We start from the raw sequence: 26,197 nt of genomic DNA on the forward strand, positions 1-26,197 counted from the left end.
CAAGTATACATCTTTTTAATATTCTGCATGATGAAATGGAAAGTATCCATGAAGCATTTCTGTTGCATATCAAAGTACAATGGTTGCCTTCAAGAAAAGCACTCGTGTGACTGTTTTAGTTCCAAGCTGATCTAGCTACTTTTTTTCACAGAACATCTCTTTTACTGGAAAGCACAAGAGACAAACTATGGTTATTCACACTTAAGATATTTAACAGATACTCTTGAAAATGAACAAAGTGAGCCTGTCATTTCAAAGAAGACAACTGACAGTATTTGTTGCTAGTGAAAATTAAAATTTTGGAAACCTTGTACCCAACACCATGAATTTGACAGCTTCTTCATACTTAAGGACTCTTCTGATACCTTGCTGTAATATTAACAAATGTGAATTTTTTGATGTTGTATAAAATGTGTCAACATTTGAACATCTGTATAAATCAGCTTAACCAGTATTTTCAAAATGACCAATGCATGTTACAAAGTCATCTGTAAGATCCAATTAAAATGCAAGATAGATAAATGGATTTTAATGTAAGAGAACAATATTTCAGATTCTACATTACAACTAACCTTTAAGAAATTATCACTTGTCGATTTCTGGTATAATATTAAAGAATATCCACCATTATCTAAAAAGGCTATTGAAATACTCCTTCCTTTTACAACTTCTTATCTGTAAAAGTACAGATTTTCTTTATATACTTCAACCAAAACAATGTATCAAAACAAACTGAAGCAAAGCAGATGTGAGAATTCTGCTGTCTTCTACAAAACCAGACATTAAAGACATGTGCTTATCACTATTAGTTTTGTTGTAGAAAACAAACTCTGATTATGTAAAATGAATAGGTTATTATCGTTATTTTACATGAATTAAAGAATATTTTTAAATTCTTAGTTTTAATTTCTAACACCATACTGATAAATAGCTCATACAAATCAAAGTTCTTGTCCTCAATTATTCTTATGAGTATAAAGTAGTCACAAGATTCAAAGTTTGAATTCCATTGCTCTCTAGTCCCTAGCCAAAAGAAAGCATATACCAAATCACCTTTCACCATTTAATTCTGCCTAAAAATATCTCTCCCGTCAGCACCAACATTAATATGTCAAACCAGATTATAAATTCTGAATAATGGGAATAGGAAAGAAATGTTTTATACATACATACATACATACTATGTATGAGTGGTTGTATGCAACAAACAATGTGGAGGACACATCTGTTAGATCCTCACAAGAAATAGCCTTCTCAAAAATTCCTTTGAGGAGGGGTCCAGGGCTCAGCAGCATAAGAAGCCCTCTATTACCTTATACTCAGGTTTTTACTAAACAATAACAGTAGCTAACATTTTCTGAGCTTTTATTATGTTCTAAGCGTTCTACCAGTTTAGTTGTTACAGATACATTATGAAGCAGGTCTATTATCATCCTCAAAATGCAGAAGAAACTGAGGAAGAGCTGAAATTATAATACATGCAGAACCTGTACCTTTAGCGAGTATAAACATGGTCCTGCACTATATCAATACTTACTGAACTACCTTGAATAAACACTTGAGTATATATCTGTTATCATTCAGGATTCACATAACTATTTCAGTTAAGGTCTGATGTTCATAAAATATGTTCCTTTCTGTCATTATATAACTTAGGTCTTTCTCTCACTTTCACTCCAGAAGCCTGGTCATTTTCTTTCACTACTTTGGCTCAATTATTTGATACATATTCAAACAACACAGATGAACCTACAAGTACCTATAAAGTTTCCCTCTCAGTTTTACTATTTAAAATAAAAAAGAGTCATAATAACTGCTAAATATTAGAGAAGCTATATAATAGATGTCCTTAAATATGAAAAGTAACTTTTGATTTCTCTAAATCTTGAAAATAGTAGGTAGGATTAAGGGAGAAGTTAAAATGGTGTTAGACAAGCACTAAAAGCAAGAAAATGTTTTGATCAATAGTTTGGTAATTGACCAGATGGGAACTCAGGCATAGTCTGATGAACATTCTAAGGATTAAATTCTTTTATGGGGAAATAAACTGTGTCAAAACCTCCAAATTACACAGTGCCAGCATATATCAAGACCCAAAGGCAACATTCCCACCAGATTACGCGCAACATAAATACCTCTATTTGTCTTTGCACAGACGCGGGTAAATTTGGGAAGGGAGAGCCCTGAGGTCAGTGACTATTAGGAAGGTTATGTATGTCCTCATAAATCACTTTGCTATACACATGAATAGTGGGTAGGCAGATTAAAGGACAATTGTCCCTGTCCTTTTACTACTTTTTCTACTGCATGACAAGTACCCACCTAGACCAGGAACTGAATTCCTCCATTAAACTAGGAAAAGACTGGCTACTAGTTATTTGTACTTACTTAACTTCAGAATGAGTTTCTGCATTTTTAGTCCCCTACTTCTAATTGTGGAATAACGACAATTTCCATTAAAGGATTTTCATTTTATCTTAAAGATGGAAAATCTCTGAGGTACAGTGTATTTCAGAGAATGAGGTGTAAAAAAAAAAGTACACTTCACCTACCAATAACCAAGACTTCAAAGGTAATCATATTCAATCTTGGGGGAAGGTGGAGGGTTTACAAAAAGAAAGAAGAGTTGTAACCTTAATCTCTTTCGGCTTCCTACCTTCACTGATCCTCTATTTTCCCAGAAAGAATAAGCCTTGAAATGGCTACTTACAGCTGCTAGAGGAGCAGTGATCGCTGCCTGAGGGTATAAATTTGTATTCATTCAAAATTAAATCCTAGAAGATTAAACTGGGAATCCCTATCCTCCACCACCACACCACTGCCAAGCCTACTGACATTTACAAACCATTTCTTCTTGCATCCCTATAGCCGAAGATTTCCAGGATCAAGGTTGTTTCTGAAACTGAGATTTTAATTATTTCTAAATATCTTGACATTCTTAACACTGATGTTATTTTACCTGTTAAGAGTTGTTTGAGAACGTATACTATTGGAATGGATACTGTTAAATGATAAATGTGGATAATAAGACATCAGATGAAAAAAACCTACTTGATAAAATTTACTATCTTCCTCACTAATCCTAAATCTTAATATAATCCTGTCTCTAGACTCAAATGTAAATAGATTTCTAAATCCCAATAACTCCTCATCTTGGTTTAGACATTTACCAGAAAAGCCCCAGCTCTGTATCTTCGAATAAAATAAAAATACTCTGGACTACTTCCTCAAACTGTCAAAATTTCCCTCACCTGCTGGAATTAACTGACAGGAAAACCAAGCAAGCAAGCAACCAACCTAATCCCTGAATCTCTGAACAATGTAGCATCTTTATGCCTTCTCTAGCTTCTCATCTAAAAAGATGCAAGAGAAGAGAGAAAGCATCCCTCAGACCATCTCCCCTATTCCTCAACCTGCTCTTTTTTAAAAGACCTGGCCTTGGGTCTACACAACAACACTATCCCTGCAGAAGTTGAGGTTGCCGAGATCAACTAGCACTTCCTTCCAACTGCCTCATCTTTAGACTGCTGGGTCATAATTAAACAATTTAATCAGAAAAGAGGCTTTCAACAGTCTGGCAGTTCCTCAAAAAGTTAAACAGAGTTACCATTTGACCTAGCAATTTCACTCCCAGCTATATACCCAAGGGAAATGAAAACATATATCCACGCAAACACTTATACATGAACATTCATAGCAGTATTATGCACAATAGCCAAAAAGGGGAAACAACTCAAATGTCCATCAAGTGATAAATGGACAAATGAAATGTGGTATATTCATGCAATGAAATATTATTCGGCCATAAAAGGAATGAAATACTGATACATGCTACAACATAGATGAACTTTCAAAACGTTAAAAGAAGCCAGTCACAAGAGACCACATAATGTATGATTTCATTCAGATGAAATGTCCAGAACAGGCAGCCTAGTACTGGAAGGAGTGGTGAAGGGAAAAGGGATTTGTTGGCTAGTGAAAACAGGGTTGTGTTGTGTTTGAGGGTGGTGGTGGTGAAAACTTTCTAAAGTTGATTGTGGTGACTGATGGTTGCACAACTAAAAACCACTCAATTATACACTTCGAATAGGTGAAATTGTATGGTATGTGAATTGTATCTCAATAAAACTGTTGTGAACAGTCTGTGGCTGGGAACAGAGCTGGCACAATCTCGACCATCGGGAAGCAGTTTTCCACACAACCCTCTGGGAAGCAGTTTTCCACACAACCCCCTTCCCAAACAAGCAGATTCTACTCAACCTTTTTCAAGTCCTCCAAAATAAATTCAACATTTATAGTCTGAATAAAGCTCCCCAGGTGATTTCTCTATACTCCCACTGCCATCCTAACTCCTTTTGGAACTGCTGATCAAAGTAAAAAGCTTTTACTGGATTTTCCAGGATACCCATAGGAACTAGCTTCAATTTCAACAACCAGTCAAAAGCACTATGATAAACTACAAGAATGTGGTAGCAGGATCACTAAAGGGGATAGAGTGGTAGGCATCTTTGGCTTTGTGGTAAGTAAAACTTAACTCAAGAAAATACACTGAAGGAACATGCACTATCCAAACAATAAATTAGTATACTGTTTTGCATTAAATAACAACAAAAAATTTAAATGTAAAAGGCACTTTGGAAATGAACATCATTTGGCCACCTAAAAAACACAAAGAAACTCATAAAATTACTAAAAGTGTTATAGCTGATTGGTAATAAAAGTTACTAAAAGGGTTATAGCTGACTAGCAATCTAATGTAATAAAAAAATCAAGAATATGTTATGGAACTACAGTCAACATTTTAAAATGAGATCAAGTCCTGCTGATTTCCCCTCCCTTGTACAATACTTTCATTTAATACTAAAAACAAACAAGCAAAAAACCTAACTATAGCTATTCTGCTAAGCAGCTTTACTTGAATTTGAGTTAATAATTAGCATGTAACATCACTGAAAATCAAGGCAGACAAAAGAAATCTTATTTGAATATTAAAAACAATTATTTATTAGAAAATCCATGTCTGTTAGGATGTCTTTGGACAGGTCTAGATTTTGGAAAAGGGAAGGAGAAGAGGAGAATTTAAGAATCCCAGGGAGGCACGGTCAAAACCAAACATACTTCCCGGGATTAAGAAGCATGTAATGGTACTCTTTACTGTCAGAGAGGAGGCTGAAAAAGCCTGAAAGTCACTTGTTTAGACTGGGAGTTCCCTGAGTGAAGAGACTGTGTCTTATTTTTGGATTCCTGGTGACTGGCACAAAGCAGGTCAATAAATGCTTCCTAATTTAAAAGGGGAAAAAGTCTGGAAAATGATCATCCAAAACCAGAACCCAACACGTATGTAATTTGAATTCACAGAAACAAACAGAATCACTTAGCCTATTTCCTCACCATATCTTTTCTCTAACAACCTTGAACAATCCACTAGTGAAGTTTCTTAATTATCTATAATCTTAAAAAGGTACATCTGACTTAAAAGATCGCATATCAAAGATTTAAAAACACATAAGTCTGCTGTGTTTTATGCCTATACAGTATATAAATATGTAAGTTCATGTAAAATAAAAATAAAGAAGTTGAGATACAAGCATCAGATTTTTAAATATTTAAATTTACAAGCCAAGTTCATGGTGAGCATAAACTTCCCCCAAAGTTAACAAGATATAAAAATTTTTAAATAGCTACACTTCCCTCTTACAACAATGCGTAACTACAAAAAAATACATACACTTTTTCAAAGCAAATGTCTCAGACCCAGTAAGATGTTCACATCTGTTTGAGTCCAGGGAGTCTTAAACAGTGAACACTGACTGCAGGCACCAGGGGGCCTCCCAAGAATAACTTGATAGTAAAGGAAAAGGCAAACAAGAGTTCCTGGTAAAACTTCGCTTCTTATTCAGTCTTAAGAGACTCAGTCTTAGACTGCTGGAAGGCTTTCACAACTGGAGCAAGTATACTGTAGTTTGTTACACAACAGGTACACAGAGAACTGATAAAATACAGACACTTTGGCTGAAAAAAGGAACTAGCGCCCTCCCTTCCGCCCCCCAATCACACAATCTTCTTCTGTGATGATTTTCCAAATGTAAGTACATACTGTTTCACTGTGGCAAACAATTATCTTCAGGAAATTTGAAAGCCAGTAACAATGGATATGTAATCCTTCCACGGTTTCTGACAGAGAGAACAATAATTTTTTTTAATGGCGTAATTTCTTTCCTATACAGTCACAAAGCAGCTAGTGATGACGCAAATTTTAGGGTAAAGGGATTCACTGGCAGAAGACAGCGACTGACTCTGAATAATACCCTGGCCTCTCCATCTCTTCCCTTTCCCTCAATCCCCGACCCTAACATAAAACTATCCAATTAAAAACAGAAGGGCCCAGAAAGTTCAAAAGCTGCTAAGACCTGTAAATATCTTTTAAACACAAGAGAGGCTTTACAATCGACCTTTTTTAAGTTTGTGCAGAAATTAAATCCTGCTCAAACCTGCTAAAATTCTCAAACCCGAAAACCAATCCCTTCAGCAAACGTGTCTACATATTTCTTGCGTGCATCTTCAGCTCGGTCAAAGACTTTTGGCTTACTATGCTTTAAAGCTAAATAATACATGGGCGGGACTCCACTCCCGCTCACGTTATCTTCTCCTTGAATAGAGTTTGTCCTGTAGCATCATGTAAAAATGCCGAACAGATCAAACAGTCGACTCAAGGAGAAGATTTTTTTTAATTCACTCCGGTAACAAGAAACGGAGGCATCCAAGGGCAAGGCACAAAAGAGAACAGAGAAGAAATACACGTCCCACGGGCGTACAATGCCCCGGAGCACGCATCCCGGCACCCTCCTCGCGAAGGGTCACCAGGCACCCCCGCCGGCGCGCCGCCGTGCGGATCCCCGAAGGTCCGCTGGGGCACTACTAGCTCGCGGGGACAGCCCCTGACGCCCGGCCTCCCCTCGGCCGTGTTCCCGGAGGCCGCTCCCCCCGGCCCACCAGCTTCTTCGCCCCCTCCTCGGCGGCCGCCTCGGGGCGGGAACGGGGGTCCCCTCGGGCTCCGGCGGCGGAGGGACAAGGAGGGCTGAGGGAGGAGCCCCCTCCCCGCGGCCGGCCGGGCCCCGACTCACCCTCCAGCAGTCGGGTGATGAGACTATCCACGTTCAGCTCCCCGTCCGCCATCTTGTCGGCACCAGACGCTCCTTCCCAGCAGCGGGAACAAGGGCTTCTCGACGGCGGACGCTGCGGCGACCGCTCACCTACAAGTCACGCGGCGTTTCGACCCCGGTTCCAACTCCCCCTTCCCCCGGGCCCTCCCCCCACCCCTTCCCACCAAGCAGTGGAGCGCCAACACACTCGGAGGCACCCACGAGAAATAAATAAATAAACAAGTGGAGCCCCCAGACACCGGGCCGCGTCAGACCCAGCCCCCACCTCCTCTTCCTCCTCCTCCTCGGCACCGCCCAACTCCGCAAAGCTCACCAGCGCCGCCGACGGCCCCTCCCGCAGCGCCACTCACTCCACACCGCCCTTCCCCGCCACCGCGCCACGCAGCCCTCCGCGCAGGCGCACGGCGCACTCCCTCGCGGCCCCGCCTCGCCCCCGGCCTCCGCGCAATCGCACTAGACTCGTTCTCCCGCCGCCGCCGCCGCCGCCGCCGCGCCACCGCCTTCGCGCAGGTGCGTCGCCCTCTCTCGCCACTTCCACTGCGCCGAATCTTCGCGGCTGCGCAGGCGGCGCCCCTGAGGCTCCCAGGTTTTGGTGCGCCGGGGAAGCTCCCATTACGCAGAGCGCGCGTAGGCAGTGCAGGGCTTCCAGCTTCCCAGCTGTCCGGGCCCGGGCCCGGGGCGCTCAGCAGACGTGGTTGTGCTCTTTCCGCCTTGCTTTTCTTTTCTTGGTTTCAGTCCCTGGTTTTGCAAGCAGTTCCTCGTTCCCGGTAAGCGGGAAACGCGGACTGCGTTACCCATGTTTGAAACTGGGTTTACACGTTTGGAAAGCAAGAAGGGGTTACTCTGCTGGAACAGTTCGACGTTGCACGTAAGGGGTTTTATTTTATACCCTACGGTTCCACAAGGTTGGTTGCCCAAGTGTCCCTACATGAAATAAGTTAAAGTGGGCCCTGGGAGGATCAGCAGTAATAATATTTTACATGGGTACCGTTGTCTGCCTTCTATAGAACGCTTTCACATATCTTACATCTTCCATTCTGTGGATACTGCTTTTCCACAGTGCATTTTGAACAACAAGAAAAATACCTTCATTATATATTGCTTAATCATCCCACCCTGTAATTGTTTTTGCATTTATCTCCTGCACTCGACCGTGAGCTCCTACACGGTAAACCCAATTTATCTTTGTGCCTGCAGCTCCCACCGTATCTGGTATGTAGAAGAGAGGGACAAAGAAACGCGGAGGCTCAGGAAGGTTGGTTGCCCACCTCTTCTTTCCACCACAGAATTCTGCCTCTAGAAAAGCAGGGGGAAGAGTAGCCACGCAAAGGATCTAGGTAAGCCAGAGTTTTTGGCCTGTTCTCAGAAGTGGTCAGACCAAAAGTCTTCACTCATTCCTCAGGTGTTTAGAAACTCACAAACAAGATGCTGTCTCAAGCTCAAGGCAGTGCTTCTCCCACTCACATATCACTAATAATAGCTAACATTTTTGAGATCCCTCTATGTGCTCTGGCACTGTTTTAAATGTTATAGTACATATGTTATTTCATTTAATCCTTACACCAGCCCTGTGAGGTAGGTACTATTATTATCTCTACTTTGTAGATGGAATTTATTGAAGCACAGAATTGTTAAATACCTAGCACCAAGTAAATGGCAGATCTGGGATTCAAACCCAGGCATCCTAGTGCCAGAGTCTGCACTCAACAATTGTGAGATACTCCCTCTCAGTGTATGTGAACTGAGATGCTTAAATATGCATGTGTTACAACATAAATGTCGAGAACAGAAATCATAGCTTTTTTGGGGGAAAAAGCATTATCCAATCAAGTGCTTTATGATGGTTCAGATGACTTACAGAGATAGGATTTCCTGATCTCTTTTTTTTCTAGTTTTCTCTCCATTTCAAGATTTAGCTTGTGGATTGGTGGTGAACACAGAACAGGTGACTAGCTATAATGGTAATCCTGTCTGGAGTAGTTTTCATAGACTCTTATTGTCACCAGTTCATCTTAGGGCCTTTAGAGGTGAAGAAATGGATCCTCATCAGACTCTTTTGTTAATGACCATTTATTTATACCCTGCTTTATTCCAGAAGAAGGGATTTAAAGTAGCTTATGTAAATACATGAAGTAGGATAAGTTAAAAATATGTACAGAGGAAAAGAGCGCAAAAGAAAACCGAGAGTGGGAAAGATAAGATAAAACCAGCAGTATTGTATGTAAAATGCATGGTGTAAGGTCCTATGGTTTGCTAGGGATAAGTCACAAATATGATTCTAAGCTTTCTAGCAACCAAGGAAAATTGCAACCAATCAGTAGCAAGTGGAGTAAGTGTTCTGGCTGAGCTGGAACTGAGACTTGAATAGACCAGCTTGTGGAGTTGGATGCCACTTTCCCAAATCTCTTCCATGAGCCTCTAAAAGAGTAACAGAATGTTTAGAACACTTAAGGTGTCTTCTTATCCTCCAATTTTCTTGGGGCCCATGAACCCCGTGAGAAAGAACTTTGAACCCTGTCCTCAATTAGGGTTTATATATATGCAGATATATTTAAGGGACAAGGGACACACAAAGGAAACTGGATTGCACAGAGAGAAAGTGAGCATCTTAGAGAAAATCACCCCAAGTGGAGGAGGGCAGAGAGAGGCCGGTCTCAGCAGAGTTCTGGGAGTCAGAAGAGCTCAGAGGGTGGTTCTGAGTACCGTCTGGTACTGCCTGCAGATGGAGATGCCCCTTCACCCCCACCCCACCAGGTTTTCTAGTGCCTTAGAATCCTGGGTAAGAAGGGACTATTATAAAAATGAAAGAGCTCTATCACTAGGGGCCCAACCAACTTTCCTGTGGGATCCCCCTCCAAAATATTATATAAGAATTCAGAATCAGACGTCTTCAGATTTTGAAGTTTAGTGCATATACTATGTATTACTTAACACCCCAGCAGCTTCTGGGACAGCTCACTATAAACTGAAGCATTAATTTTTTTTAAAGAAAATCATATGAATATCCATGTCATGTAAGGTAAATAAAGACTGCATTTTGCCTCATATTAGTTCAAATTAGAGTTGCCATTAAAGCAGCTTTTCCCTCCCCCCAGGAATAAAACGTATTTATTGAAGGAAATTGGAAAACAAAGAAAAAATACAAAAATCACCTACAATTTCACCAGCCATAGATAACCACTTTTCTATTTTATTTCTGAATATATATTTATATATTTTATATCATATATAATATAATTATATTATAAATATATTTCTTTATATAGACATATATATGGTGTAGTTCCCCTATCTGAAAGTAGGGCATTCTTATGAAACTTTTCGTGAGCCGAAGTGTCATAAAGCAAAGAAGCAATTACCCTAGGACACATCTTGCTAACAGGTGCACAAAATAAATCGAGATAAAGCACAGATGCTCACAGACACAGTTCAAAGTTATGGCAGCCTGATGCTGAGTATAGTTCCTAGAGAAGGAACTTGGCGGTGCTTGATGTGTGCCTCTCCTCTGTAATGGCTTGCTGCAGAACTAACGCTAAACACTATTTTTACTTTTCGCCTTTTTTTGTAACAATGAAAATCCTCTTTGGATTTCTTTTGGTTAGCGGAAAAAGATACTCACGTAGGTCCTTCGTAAAAGCAAAGTTGCATACAGCGAACTTTCTAAAAGCAGGGAATAGATAGATAGATGTATACCCATTTTGTAAAATTGGGATCATTCTTCATTTCCATTTCATCCTACTTGGTTATGTGAGTTTTCGTGTCACATTTATGTGAATCTCAGTTTTCAAAGTTTATTTAGACCTTAAAATGTGGATAAGAGGTTGAGGGCAGAGGAAGAGGTAAGAGGTGGAGATCCAGAGGTCAGAGGAGACAGTGCTGCAGGCAGCAGCAGCAATAGAGGCAGTCAGAGCCACGATGAGGTTCAAGGGTAGGTGGGTACCAAAGAGAGAGAAGCCTCACTTGGCAAGATACTGACTCTCAGGAAGTTCTTGGCCTGAGTGTGAGCAGTGGTCTATGGGCAGAATGGGTGTTGTCAGTTAGGGAAGTCATCAGCTTGGAAGCAGAGACATGAGAAGGCTGCCATTGGTGTAGGAGACACTGGGTGGAGCACCAGCAATGTGTGGTGGGCAGCAGCTCTGTAGACCACCTGAGCCTGGAGACCAGCAGACTTTAGAGCAGGGGACTGGCAGGGAGTGGTTCTGATTGCATGTAGGAAACTGCCTCCCTCTCTTTCTGGACATGTGGCAAGACTTAGGGAAAGGATCAGGCCAAGGTCCTGCTCCTGATAAGACCAGGATTGTTAAGCCAACAGACTAAAGGGCAAACTATTAGCTAGACTCCCAACCCTGTGTGGCTTTAGATAGTGGTGTGTGGGAGCCAGCTTACACTGGCTCATGAGAGCCAGTTGTTAAACTTTCAGGCAATTTTGCAAGCCAGTTGTGAAACAGGGTCATTTAAAAAGTAAATTATATAGACTTACAAATAAATACAACAAAAACAAAGGTAATTATTGCCCAAGACTCATCACATTCTCTTTATGTTGCTACATTTTACTATTATGTATAGTCTAAAGGTTGTTAACATGTACTGTATCTGTATGGTGGAAATACTATATAATGAAATGCTGCTATGCATCTCTTTCCAACTCTACCTTCAGTGATATTGGCCATAGTGAGAGGAGTATTTACACCAAGGAAATTAGCACATGTTACAAATCTATCAGCTTTTTCCACCAGAAAGCTGGTTGTTAAACATTTACCAGCATACCACTGGGCTTAGGGAGGCATAACATGCATGTTAATATCCTTGGGTAATTCCAGAAATGTCTGTGGAGGGAAATTGGACTTCCTGATTGTAAAGGACTTGGGGAATCATGACTTAGGGTCTTAATAAAATCATGATTTTATTTGTACTTACTGACAGGAAATACCTGGGCCAGACTAGTGCTCAGAAGAACCCAACTATCACTGTGCTGAGATCAGAAAGATGTCCCTATGGAGTGTCCTCAAAGAAGGCACTTTGGAACACAGTGAACAGCAGCTTCATGATTCCTTTTAGTAAACACAGCACAGACTTTCATAGGGATGTTTTATATGCCTCTTGATATTGGCCAATAGCCAATATGGTGTGAAAGTGAATAAGTTTCGGTAGCAAAGTGTGAAGGTTGTGATAGTGATATATAGCTCTTTGCTGCCTTGACTAATCCAGGATAGCTTATAAATGAATGAATCAACATTCATCAGGCTGTCCTTCCATGAATATGATTCCTCTTAATCAAGTCTTTAATAGTCTTAAATGGCAGTAAGTTCTAAATTTTACTAGATATACCTTGAGGGCAGCCATTCTGTATATCAAATGTCATAGACTTTTGTAGTCAGCTTAATTCAGGGATACTGAGAAACCAGACAAGGACACATGCATCAGTAGGAGGCCACCCCTGTCAGTACAGAGCTAGACCTGTTATACACCTAGGCAGGGCCAAGAATTTTGCTTAGGATTTACTTTTGGTTTCATTTCAATACACATATGAGAGAATAATCAAGCACCAGAGTGATCAGCTAAGCCATAAGGCATGTCCTCAGTCATTTTAGCCCCCCAAATTATAAAGCCAGGTATAACCAAATACCTCTTCCCCTGCCCTTGGCCAAAACCCTCCCCCTTCCCCCACTTCTGACACCCCCAACTCTCTCTCTCTCTCTCTCTCTGTCTCTCTCTCTCAGTGGAACATTGTCTCTTAAGGACACTCTCTGGTGTATGCTTCAAGATAAAATGATCACAAAATAAATACCTAGGTTAGCGTGAGGTTTCTGTCCAGACCGGCTGCACCATGTCGAAGGTTTCCTTTAAGATCACACTGACGTTGGACCCGCAGCTACCATACAAAGTACTCAGTGTTCCTGAAAGTACACCTTCTACAGCAGTCTTAAAGTTTGCAGCAGAAGAATTTAAAGTTCCTGCAGCAACAGGTGCAATTATTACCAATGATGGAATAGGAACAAATCCTGCACAGACTGCTGGAAATGTTTTTCTAAAGCACGGTTCAGAACTGCGAATAATTCCTAGAGATTGTGTTGGAAGTTGTTAATTTCTGCTGCTTGGAACATAAAATCCCCTTCCAGAATAAATATTGACATTGTTATTGTTGTAAAATTGGAGTCAGGCATTTGAAATCTTATGAAGACACCAATAGTTGATGAAGTAATGAAAGGTAACTCTCTGTCCCTTCTTGTTATTCACACTCTTCACGTGAAGAGGGGACACTTCTCTGTTGAGGGTGTCATCACCACAGAAGATCACATTACTACCTCACAGCACATACAGGTGGTTCGTTGGGGGTAAATGGATTATCCACTTGTGTCTTATAACTGGAGGATGCTTCTGATCATTCTTTCTGAGAACATTTGGAAAATTAAAATTTACTGAATCTTCCTATTTGTCTTTGAGTTAAAAAATGTAAAAAAGATTATCAATCCATACGTGGCAGTTTGCTTGATAGCATCTGACTTGCAGACACAAAAATAGTTGAATTCTTCATTATATATCGTTTATGATAAAGGATCACATCAATGAATAACTATCTTTTTATCATTTAGCTTGTTTTAAGGTTTCAAACTTCTTGAGTTCTTATAAATTTTAATTTAAAATTCAAATAGCCAAAAATTGAATTTTTGATCTAGCCCCTTACGTGTAACATTGGTATCCCATGCCAAAGAGTTTGAGACTAAAGTAGAAGCATCAGTTGCTGAATTATGCATTCCTTTATTGGTCTTTTTAAAAAAACCTTTAAAACAGAAATCCTAATATCCTAGAATATTAGGATAATACTTCTAAATAACGTTCGGGGAAAAAGTATTGTTGTAAAGAAGATCTAATGTTCACAACAGAGCTCAAGGAAATGCTAACTGAAATGCTCACTAATTCTACTTACTGAAGACCCAACATTTAAGGAAGTGTTAAGATTAGTTACTAGAATGAATAAGAAGCTAGGAAAGGCAGATGGGGAAGCCCAGATGACCAGGCTTCTAGTAAGAAGGAAAGAAACAAAAAATGAAGGGGAGTGGTTGAGAGTCCGCCTGCCGATGCAGGGGACGCAGGTTCGTGCCCCAGTCCGGGAAGATCCCACATGCCGCGGAGCGGCTGGGCCCGTGAGCCATGGCCGCTGAGCTTGCGCGTCTGGAGCCTGTGCTCCGTGATGGGAGAGGCCACAACAGTGAGAGGCCTGCGTACCGCAAAAAAAAAAAAAAAAAATGGAGGGGAGCAGAAAGCTGTAACGAGTGTCACAGAAAAGGCCAAACTGGGTAGACAAAACTGCAGGGCTATGTTGGGAAGAACTGAAAGGAAAATAAAATACTTGACATTGTTATAAGGAGCAGAAGGCAATCAGTGAAAGCAAAGCATAGGCCTTGTCAGCGTACAGATTTCAAAGTTCCCCGTAGAGAATCTAAAGAATGATATGCATAAGGGAAGATTTTGTTTGCTCTTAGAGAGGACATCAGTATCTGTGCACATCTTGAAAGGTGAAATGAAGGCTCGTAGTGATTGAAAACCAGTGCTTGACTTGCTGTATTCTAGATGGTAAGCTCTCTGTAGGCAGGCCTGGTGTCTGTCTTGCTCTTTCTAGGCCTGGAAATGTAGGCTTTCATTGAATATTTGTAGAATTATTCATGAATAAAGTATTCCTAAGACCAGTTTTTATCTAAGTGTGCGTAGGCTCTAGGCTCATTGGGGAAAAAAAATAATGCAACAGAATCAGTATCCGAAGGGTAATATTGGTTAAGTTTAATGAAGTAACTAGATATTGTTCATATATTTGACTAATGAACAGCAGGATTCTGAATTGTAAAGGGAAAAAAAATTGTGCTGAGGTAGTATGTTGCTAATGTTTGGGGAATTTTTTATTTTTATAAACAAAGTCTGATGCTTAAAGACTCCCGGTCTTTAACAACATTAAGCCTAAGTTAACCAGAAACTTATGAATACCCATTTTCTGAATTTTTTGTTTTATTTAGATATCCCCCATTCTGTTTCTAGCACAAAATTCTGCCTGATTTGTTACATTAATAAGTTTTATGATGTCTTGTACCATAATTTGTTTAATATTTTTTTCTTTGGTTGGAAAATTTTATTGCAGTAAGTTCTTATAAAATATTTTCTTAAAGAACTAGACATTTTGTTATTAAATAAATGTGATCTGTAACTTCTTTGTGCAGAATGTTTTGAAGTGTTGTATTTAGTTTAAATGCTTTATTGGTACATAATTAATATCTTGTGAAATACATTTTCTTATACCATAAAAAAAATAAAATAAATGCTTAGTAATTGAAGGAGTTAACTGTATAACTGTTAACTATAAGACAATTAAAGTTGGAGGGCAGCTATCACAAAGGATGACTAATTTTTGAAGAGTTGATCTGTGGCTCTTTTTTTTTTTTCCTCGTAATTAGATTACAGGGCTGTGTATTTAGGTCACTCCCTAGTTTGTTACAATAAAACCATGTCATCTACCTATATGAGATTGTTTCTCTTTCAGTGCTCTCCTATCTTTCTCATTCAAAGATATTCAAGAAATAACTCAATGTGTTTATTGGTGAAGAAAAGTACACCAAATGGGAAAGTTTGTTTCAAATAAAACAGTTTAAATGTTTTGTTTCTAATGACGGTGGCTCTCCTCATATAGTATTTGGAAATTATGTTTGTCACCTTTTCAATTGGAGAAGGTTTGCTTCTGAATGGTTTCATAAGTCTCTGTTTCAGTTGGCTTTGGTAAATAAAACAAACAAAGGGATATTAAGTTTTTTAATGTAGTTATAAATTGAGTGGCTCTCCCCTAAGACCACATTAAAATTAATGGCATGTATCTCCTAAAACTAGAAGCAGATGTGTCTGTGAGCTGTGAAAAATATTTATTGGAGTGACATCAACCCTAAAAGACCCTTTTATATAGGAAACACTGGTTAAATAGAATATTTTTCAGTTATTCAAATCTTGAGTCAAACCACATCTAGTCTACTATAAATACATTCTTAATTGAAATACCCTAATGTTACTTGTTATTTGAGGACATCTTATAGTGAATAGACCTCCAAAGCAAAGTGAATAATGAATTGTTTCAGTATTTATGAAATATTTAGTATGTTTGATTCTGTACTGAAGAAAACATGATCTTCCCAACTTTCAAGTGGTTTAATGGCTATTTGGGAAAATGACCACAAAATGATTTGGATAGTGGGAAAAGCATTGGCTTGAAGGTGGGAGACCAAAGTAGCTGAATACCCTTAAACAAATCTCTCTGTCTTTCTGAACCTTGGCTTCATTACCTACAAAATTAGTTGCACTAATGATCTCCAAAGTTTCCTCCAGCTCTAACAAGTCTTTGATTCTAGGACACACGAATGAAACCCAAAATGTAACATAATATTGTACAGGCTGTCCCCAACTTAGGAACTGGATCAACTCCAAAAGGTCAATTGTTTGGAACACAGAATATATTTTCCCACAGAGACTGTGGTACAAGTGGTGGTTAAATCCTAGATCTGTCTGCAAAATCAATTTAATCCTTAATGTAACCGTAGAAGAGTATCCGGTAATATGGACTCTAACCACCAATTACGTATAACAAAGTTTATGGGAAAAGCCATTGAGGATTCCAGTTTGGTATGGCAGAAAACATCTATCAGTGTTTTCCACTACCTAAAGCAATTGGCATGAAGCAATTCTAGTTCTAATTTACAGGCAGACCTGGGCCCCAAATGGTAAACAAAGCCCGGACTGGCAGCATGGAGAGTGAAGTAGGCTCTGATACCTCTGACCTCATAAGGGGTACAGGGGGCAGGGCGGCTGAGGACAGTTCATGGTGTCTGGAGTTTTGGTTGCCAGGAAGGAGTTGGCTCCAAACCAAAGGATAGGGAATGTAAGGGCAGGAGGAAAAAAAGGGAGTGAACATGTATGTGCTGGAAACTTTTAAGAGAAAAGATGCAATTACTTTTGATCTCCCTCCCTTTGTGGTTGAGGAAGTTGAGATCTAGGAAGGGTACATTGCACTGACTTAATAGCAAAACTAGGACTTGAATCTAGACCTAATGATTCTTAGCCCAGATCCCTCCCCTCCCCCGCCTTCCCTCTGATTTTGACTGGACGCCGTCATGCTGTGCAAGAACCTACTCTTTTCATCTGCCTCTCTTTCCTGCACAGGAATCCCTAGAACCCTTTACCCCCACCCCATCCTTATCCTATTTTTCCTCCTCTGGTCTTCCAGGGCAGTGTGGTCAACGACCAGCGCAGCAGTTTTCTGTTTTGCCCGTATGTGGTTTACCAGTGCCACCAGCTCAAAGAATGACTTTCTAGTTGCCAAAATGAAGCCCCTCAGACTCCTCTCCAGTTTGGCACAAACCACCCAGAGAATCAGACTGAGTGATTCCAAACTCTAGTGACATTGGGGTACTTCTAGTAGTGATGTTTCTGTTAAGACAGAACCCAAACTGGCTGGGAGAGCCAGTGTCCCAATGCCCAGGTGACAGGCATTGCTCCTTTGTCAGAAAGAAGGCTTCTGGCAGGAGGTTCCTAAGTGTACCATGTGCTGGGAATTTTTACTGACTATCACATTTAATCCCTCTAAAAATCCTGTGAGGTCAGTATTTTCCCTTTCATAGATGTGGGAATGAAGACTCAAAAGCCTTCAGCTTGCCGTGAGTCACCAGGTTGGTCTGATTTCTGAGCCCTGGCTGGAACAGCCAGGCAGCGCAACTTAGAGACAGGGGCTGGTTCGGTGGACCAGCTCTGGGACACTGTTGTGAGAGGAAGTGGGAAGTGAGGAGAAGGGTGGGCCCTGGCAGTGGCTGTAATCTGCTTTGATGGCAGGGATAGCTTGCTCACAGCAGGATGGGAGTGGGCAGAAGCGGGGTGATTTCTCAATAGGGCTGATCCTACCGGCATGAGAGGGAAGGAGGGTTCATTCACACCTACAGCCAGGGGGAGGGTGGGGAGTGCCTGCCCCACACACCTGAGAGGGCTCCCGGGCCAGGCCAACAGTCCCACTGATGCAACCCTGATTTGTCCATATTTTATGCCAGGCCTGCAGGAGTAGTGCTCAGGAGTGTGGTTCAGATCCTGAGCTTTTTAGAATTCCTGAGGGAGAGGACAGTGAGGTCAGGCAAGGCCATAATACAAGTGGTGCAGCTGAGGGGGCTTGAGCTGGGTTGTGAAGCATTGTGGGGTTTACATCAGTGCCCTTCACATAAAGTGTCTGTGTGTTTGTTGTCAGAATCATCTAGGGAACTTTTGGAAAGTACCAATGTTTGATTTCCCTTCCTCCCCTTAGGAAGTCCTATCTAATTCTCAGCATTGGGAGTACGGGAGTAGATATTTTGAAACAATGCCCTAGGGACTTCTGATAGGGACCCGTGCATCCCTCCTCCATTTTTCACTGGCATAGATCTCAAAAGATAAAGCAAAACATAACAAACAGACACTCAGGTAGGAGAGCCAGGGGAGGGCTCTTCCAGTGAAGGGATCCTTTCTGGTGAAGTTTGCAAAAGTATAAGAAGCCTGGAATGCCTGGGGCAGAGAGTGTACACAGGGAGTGGTAGGAGATGGTGGGGTGATTAAGATGAGCAGTCAAGGAGGAGCTGGAATGCTGGGCAGGAGAGTTTAAACCTGATGCTGTTTGAAACAGGAAACTGTTCATGTATTCTCATTCAGTCATTATCTATTGAACACCTACTCTGTGCCAGGCACTCTGTTATGTGCTGGGGATACAGCAGAGAACAAAATAAAGTTTTTGATCATCAAGTTTGTATTCTGGTAGAGGAACTGTAGGGTGATCAATCCATCCCAGTTTGCCTGGGACTTTCTGTTTTCTGTTTTTTGTGTGGGGGGGGTTAACATTTTATTATTTTTTAAAAATTAATTCATTTATTTATGTATTTTTGGCTGTGTGAGGTCTTGGTTGCGGCATGCGGGATCTTTCGTTGCAGTGCGCAGGTTTCTCTCTACTTGTGACGTGTGGCTCAGTAGCCCCGTGGCATGTGGGATCTTAGTTCCCTGACCAGGGATCGAACCCGCATCCCCTGCATTGGAAGGTGGATTCTTAACCACTGGACCACCAGGGAAGTCCCAACTTTCTGCGGTTTTAACACTGAAAGTGCGTTGTCCCAGGAACCCCCTTGGCAAAGCAGAATTGTTGGTTTCCTGGGAGGTGGAATGTGCATGCGTGCCTAGGGGTCATAAAGAAACATAATGCAGGGTAAGAAGTTGGGGATAAAGAAAAATGCTTTTTTAGAGGGGGTGGTCAGGGAGGATCTCTGAGAACATGATAAATGAGTAGCAATCTGAATAAAATGAGAGTGAGGGCCATGTAAATATCTCAGAGTAGGTTGGTGAGGGGTGATTATTTCTAGCAGAGAGAAATACCATGTAAAGGCCCTGAGGTGGAAACATGCTTGACATAGATGAAGAATAGCCTTGGCAGAGAGGTTGAGAGAAGGAGTCAGAAGCAGAGAAGGTCCCAACAGAGTGAGCCATGCTGGGGACACTGGATTATATTGAGTGTGATGGGAGCCCATGAAGGGCTGAGAACAGAGGCATGACCTAATCCCTCAGAAGGTGGGGAAAACAGGAGTGGGAACAGGAAGACCATTTAGGAAGCAACTTCATTATGAAGTCTTGAAGAGTTCCTTCTCAAAAGGTTTGATCAGAGAAAGAGCAGGATACAATGCCATTCAAGTAAATGAGCCTGGGCAGGATTGGGCTGACCCAGGCTGTCCTACGGTGATGACATTGGGAATGGAAATGTGGAAACATCTAGAACTGTCTTGGAGACGGGGTTAACAGAAGTTGGCAGTGCAGAATTTACAGGGGGATGAAGGAGGATGATGATTCCAAGCTAGTCTTCCACACACTAGTTTTCCTAGTTTGAATTTCTCCCTCAATTGTCCTGATCCAAACGTCATGGATCCTGAAGTTTTCTACTAGAATGAGGAAGATTCCATGGTAGGGTCGCAAGAGCAGGAACTTGGGGTCATACACTGTGGCTCCATCACAGACAAGCCATGCCTCTCAGACAGCTCACCTAATCTCTGGGGCTCTCAGTATCCCTGCCAGTAGAATAGGAATGATACTGCCTGGCAGAGTTGGGAGCACTAAATGAAGTAACGCTCATAGAGGACCTAGTTCAGGACATGCTGAGCCGTCAGTCTGGGTTCATTCTCTCCCTCTGTTTGCACCCTGGGAGTTCAGTATGTGTGCCTACACGTTTTCAGAAGTTATCAGTACTCTATGTGTCATTTTGTGCTCTTTGGCCCCCTTTCCCTCTCCCCCAGCCTGCTTATTCCATACACACATTTCTCTGTGTTGGTGGAGTACACACTCTGGTCATTTTGTTCTTCTTCTTCCTCTTCACTGGCTCTGCCTATGTTCAGATGTGCCTTTCCTTTCATTTGGACAGTTTTAGAAACCTCCCAACTGGTCCTCCCATCCTCCAGCCTATACTCTTATATCCTTCAGGCCACATCATCTTCAGTATAAAATCTAAACACCTGAGCAGGTCTTACATAGTCCACGTTACCTCTGCCTACTTGTCTGTAAACTCTGCTCCCTGATTTACCCCCGTCTTTGGCCCCCCCCTCCATCCTCCACCCCTGACAAGTCTACTGTTTTATTCCTTGTGCTCCCATGGTAGTTTGTACCTACTGATACTTGTCTCCCATTATTTGTGTATAAAAAGAGCAAGGTATTTGGTGCAGGGGTTCAGAGCTCAGTCTCTGGAGCCACCCAGCCTCCATCCTAATCCCAGCCCTGTTACTTATCAGTTGGGCCTAATGATTAGGGATTAATTAAATAAACGATGATACTTCCCTAAACTGGAATGCCATGACCTTGAGCAAGTTATTTCATCGTTGTGCTTCAGGGACAATAATAATATCCACCTCACAGGGTTGCCGTGAGTATTAAGAGTTAATACATCTGGGCTGTCCTGGTGGCACAGTGGTTAAGAACCTGCCTGCCAACGCAGGGGACACAGGTTTGAGCCCTGGTCTGGGAAGATCCCACATGCCACGGAGCAGCTAAGCCCATGGGCCACAACTACCGAAGCCCCCACGCTTAGAGCCCATGCTCCGCAGCAAGAGAAGCCACCGCAATGAGAAGCCCTCGCAGGGCAACCAAGAGTAGCCCCCGCTCTCCGCAACTAGAGAAAGCCCACGCACAACAACGAAGACCCAATGCAGCCAAAAATAAAAATAAAAATAAATAAAATAAATAAATTTATTTTTAAAAAAGAGTTAATACATCTAAAGCACTTAAGTAGTACCTCCTACGTAGGAAGCCCTCCAGAAACATTGCCTATAATTATTACATCTATCTCCCTGAGTTTGAGTTCCTTGAAGGAAGAGACTACAGATCTAGTCTTTCAAATGTTTGTCGAACAAAGACATAAGTAAATCTCCTTTTAAAGACATTATTCCCCCTTTTACTTAATTTTTTCTCTTTTAATTTAGTTTATTTATTTTTGGCTGTGTTGGGTCTTCGTTGCTGCGTGTGGGCTTTCTCTAGTTGTGGCGAGCGGGGGCCGCTCTTCGTTGTGGCGCATGGGCTTCTCATTGTGGTGGCTTCTCTCATTGCAAAGCACGGGCTCTAGACATGCGGGCTTTGGTAGTTGCAGCATGCGGGCTCAGTAGTGTGGCGCCTGGGCTTAGTTGCTCCGTGGCATGTGGGATCTTCCCGGACCAGGGCTCGAACCCAACTCCCTTGCATTGGCAGGCAGATTCTTAACCACTGCGCCACTGGGGAAGCCCTTAATTTGCATTTTTTTTTTTTTTTTTTTTTTTTTTTTTTTGCGGTACGCGGGCCTCTCACTGCTGTGGCCTCTCCCGCTGCGGAGCACAGGCTCCGGACGCACAGGCTCAGCGGCCATGGCTCACGGGCCCAGCCGCTCCGCGGCATGTGGGATCTTCCCGGACCGGGGCACGAACCCGTGTCCCCTGCATCGGCAGGCGGACTCTCAACCACTGCGCCACCGGGGAAGCCCATTAATTTGCATTTTTAACAGTGCCTCTCCATTTTTCCAGATAGTGATTTACTGCATTTATAATCAGCTGTGCAAACTTCTGGTTCATTTTCCTTAATTACTTACGGAATACAGTTGGATGTTGACCATACATATTTATATCAATTTTTATCAATATATTTTGGATGGGAAGATCCTATTTATATATATTGAGCACATGTATTTTCTTCATTCTGTGTTTTCCTTTAAGTATATATTTTGTGTTCTGATGTGTTTTGTTTATTTGAACTCATCTATTTTGTCTCTACCAAAAGCATCCATTGAGTAAAATAGTAGACTGTTGGAGCTTAGAGGAACTTTAATGTCATGGTCCTATTCTTTTTATAGATGAAGAGTCTGAGGGTCCAACAAATAACTTGAATCCTATAAACCAATAAGAAGAAAGGCAAAAAACCCAATTTTTAAAATGGGCAAAAGATTTAAAGAAGCATTTCATAGAAAAGATTGTCCAAATGTCCAGTAAGTGTCTGAAAAAGTACTCAACATCATTAGTCACCAGGGAAATGCAAATGAAAACCACAATGAGATACCAACTCATACTCTTTATTAATTTTATTTATTTATTTATTTACTTTTGGCTGCGTTGGGTCTTTGTTGCTGTGCGCGGGCTTTCTCTACTTGCGGCGAGCGAGGGCTGCTCTTCATTGCTGGGAGCAGGCTTCTTACTGCGGTGGCTTCTCATTGTGGAGCACGGGCTCTAGGCCTGCGGGCTTTAGTAGTTGTGGCATGTGGGCTCAGTAGTTGTGGCTTGCAGGCTCTAGAATGCAGGCTCAGTAGTTGTGGCACACACACAGGCTTAGTTGTTCTGCGGCATGTGGGATCTTCCTGGACCAGGGCTCAAACCCGTGTCCCCTGCATTGGCAGGCAGATTCTTAACCACTGCTCCACCAGGGAAGTCCCCAACTCATACTCTTTAGAATAGTTAAAAGTTAAAAGATTTGGAATTATCAAGTGAAGGTATGTTTTAGAACTCTCACACATTGCTCTTGGGAATGTAAATTTGGTAGAATTGGTTTGGAAAACTGACACATTTATAAAAGCCAGATCTAAGGCTACCCTATGACTTAGCAGTTCCACTCCTAGGTATATACCCACCAGAAATGGGTGCGTGTGGTCACTAATAGACACAAACAAAATGTTCATGACAGTTTTATTTTTAATAACCAAAATTTGGAAACAAACTAAATATCCTTCAATAGGAGAAGTGATAAATTGTAGTGTATTCACATGGTGGAATTTTATACAGCAAAAACAGACGAAACAACAATCTACTGCTACATGTGACAAAATGTATGAATCTCACAGACATAATGAGTGAAAAAAAGGAAAACATAAAAAGTATATACTAGGGAATTCCCTGGTAGTCCAGTGGTTAGGGCTCCAAGCTTCTACTGAGGAGGGCACGGGTTCGATCCCTGGTCAGGAAACTAGGATCCTGCATGCGGTGCTGCCAAAGTATATACCATATGATTCCATTTATATTAAAATCAAAAACAGATAGAACGAATCAAAAGTGGTAAAAGTAAGGATAGGATTTACCTCTGGAGCATAAGGATATTGGCTGTAAAGGACAAGTGAGAACTTTCTGGGGTGTTGGAATATCCATTATGTTGATCTAGGTTTGGGTTATACAAGTATATACTTACACAATATGTATTTAAGATTAGTATGCTTTACTGTATATATAGATAGATATAGATATAGCACCTCAATGAAGAGTATTACCCTAAAATTAAAGAAAATTTTAATTTTCTTTTTTGTGCTATGTGTTTTAAATGTTCTCACCTTTTCCTCAGCTATATTTTCCAGAAAGTCTAAAATGAAGTCATGATAAATCGTAACGAGAGAAAAATAGAAGTTATTATTTTTAAAAACTAGAGTGGTATCTCAGCTTCCTATCCAGATTGAGTGCCCTGAGCCCTGGACCTAGCTAAAAATAGTTCAGAGCTTTGCCAGCTGGTGACCTGGGAACTGGGCTATGTTTAGCAGAAACCAGCACGTGAGTGAAATGGGGGAGAGCCAAGTGGAGCGCTGTGGGTCTGCTAGACATGGCTCACTCTCAGCAAGCTGTTTGAGCCATGCCTGCCGTCAGTAACTCAGGCTGTTCCCTCCACTGCAGACCAGTGGGTAGTGTAGGGTCACAGTTTACTGGTGAGTGGAAATGAGAGGGAAGGACAAGAATCCATACTTATTAGAAGGGGAGAGGTCCAGCACTGGGAGACTGGACATAAAGGAAGTCAGAGTAGTTAAGCCCTGGCTAAACGCAGGGTGTACCTTCCTTTTTTCTTCACCAGGTTAGACTCAATTTTTGTTTTTGCAAAAATGTATTCATTTCTCAACAACTCTATTTTATCTTTTTTAATTGAAGTATAGTTGATTTATAATATTGTGTTAGGTTCAGGTATACAGTAAAGTGATTCAGTTATATACATATATTTTTCAGATTATTTCCCATTATAGGTTATTATAAGATATTGAATATTGTTCCCTGTGTTATACAGTAAATCCTTGTTACTTATCTGTTTTATGTATAGTAGTTTGTTAATTACATACTCTGCATTTATCCACCCCCCACCTTTGGTAACCATAAGTTTGTCTTCTACGTCTTTGAGTCTGTTTCTGTTTTGTGTATAGATTCATTTGTATTGTTTTTTAGATTTTACATAAAAGTGATATCATATAATATTTCTGTTTTGTATATAGGTTCATTTGTATTAGTTTTTAGATTCCACATAAAAGTGATATCATGTAATATTTGTTTATCTCTGTCTGACTTACTTCAAATAGTATGATATTCTCTAGGTCCATCCATGTTGCTGCAAATGGCAATATTTCATTATTTTTTTGTGGCTGAGTAATATTGCATTGTATCTATTGGGTTGGCCAAAAAGTTCTTTTGGCTTTTTCCATAACATCTTACTTACTGTAGCTTTGTAGTATTGTCTGAAGCCTGGAGGGTTATGCCTCCAGCTTTGTTCTTTTTCCTCAGGATTGCTTTGGCAATTCTGGGTCTTTTGTGGTTCCATATAAATTTTAGGATTGTTTGTTCTAGTTCTGTGAAAAATATTATGGATAATTTGATAGGGATCACATTAAATCTGTTGATTGTTTTGGGCAGTATGGCCATTTTAACAATATTAATTCTTCTAATCCATGAGCATGGGATATGTTTCCATTTCTTTGAATCATCTTCAGTTTCCTTTATCAATGTTTTATAGTTTTCATCATATGTCTTTCACCTCCTTGGTTAGGTTTATTCCTAGGTTGTTTTTTTTTTGCAGTGATTTTAAATGATATTGGTTTTTAACTTTCTCTTTCTGATATTTCATTGTTAGTGTAAAGAAATGCAACACTTTTCTGTATATTAATCTTGTATCCTGCTGCCTTGCTGAATTCATTTATTAGCTCTAACAGTTTTTATGTGGAGTCTTTAGGGTTTTCTATTAAGAATGTCATGTCATCTGCAAAGAATGACAATTTTACCTCTTCCCTTCCAATTTGGATATATGTTTTATTTCTTTTTCTTGTCTGATTGATGTGGCTAGGACTTGCAATACTATTACAACTCAGTTTTAAATGTTATACTTAAAGAAACCAGTTGCAGAACTATTTAGATTGCAACGCTTAAACATTCCCTGAGTGGTTTTGCTGCTGAATCAGCCTAACTGGAAGAACTAGCTTCACTTAACCTCTTCCTCCTATAATGTGCCCGTCTAAAATGTAGGAATGACTAGTGTAATTATCCGTGTCACAGAGATGTTTTGAGGCTTAATTAACAGTTATAAGCCACTCTGAATACTCTGAAGTATTCAGAGAAGAAAGGGTTAATAGGAATGGTGCTGCTCTAAGTTCTACTTGCAAACTGACAAGTTACCAAACATGGTATGTGGTACTCTAGTTCCAAATATACTAGCATGGTACCTCCCAAGATTTCACCCGATTTAATTAGAATCACCATCACTCAACCAACACT

At 40.9% G+C, this 26,197-nt stretch overlaps 2 protein-coding genes across 3 annotated transcripts in view; one reads left to right on the forward strand and one right to left on the reverse strand.

Annotated features, from left to right (window-relative positions):
• Nucleotides 1-7,555, reverse strand: part of PPP1CB (protein phosphatase 1 catalytic subunit beta) — a 37,282-nt gene extending 29,727 nt beyond the window's left edge. Inside the window, exons 1-2 of one of the 2 annotated variants that reach the window (XM_081254258.1) lie at nucleotides 7,477-7,555; nucleotides 7,125-7,253 (exon numbers count right to left, since the gene is read on the reverse strand). In XM_081254258.1, the coding sequence (XP_081110384.1) occupies nucleotides 7,125-7,176 (52 nt within the window). In that variant the 5' untranslated portion in view covers nucleotides 7,177-7,253; nucleotides 7,477-7,555. Of the gene's footprint in view, nucleotides 1-7,124; nucleotides 7,254-7,428; nucleotides 7,447-7,476 lie in introns of those variants that run through there. The other variant, XM_081254259.1, reaches the window with a different exon arrangement.
• Nucleotides 7,556-12,961: 5,406 nt separating this feature from the next.
• On the forward strand, nucleotides 12,962-13,876 carry LOC308627871 (ubiquitin-fold modifier 1-like). Its single transcript, XM_081254319.1, has one exon. It carries the CDS (start codon nucleotides 12,991-12,993, stop codon nucleotides 13,246-13,248), a length of 258 nt encoding a protein of 85 aa, XP_081110445.1. The 5' UTR covers nucleotides 12,962-12,990; the 3' UTR covers nucleotides 13,249-13,876.
• Nucleotides 13,877-26,197: the final 12,321 nt, after the last annotated feature.

The sequence above is a fragment of the Mesoplodon bidens genome, assembly GCF_964165515.1.
Source record: "Mesoplodon bidens genome assembly, chromosome: 14".
NCBI lineage: Eukaryota > Metazoa > Chordata > Mammalia > Artiodactyla > Ziphiidae > Mesoplodon > Mesoplodon bidens.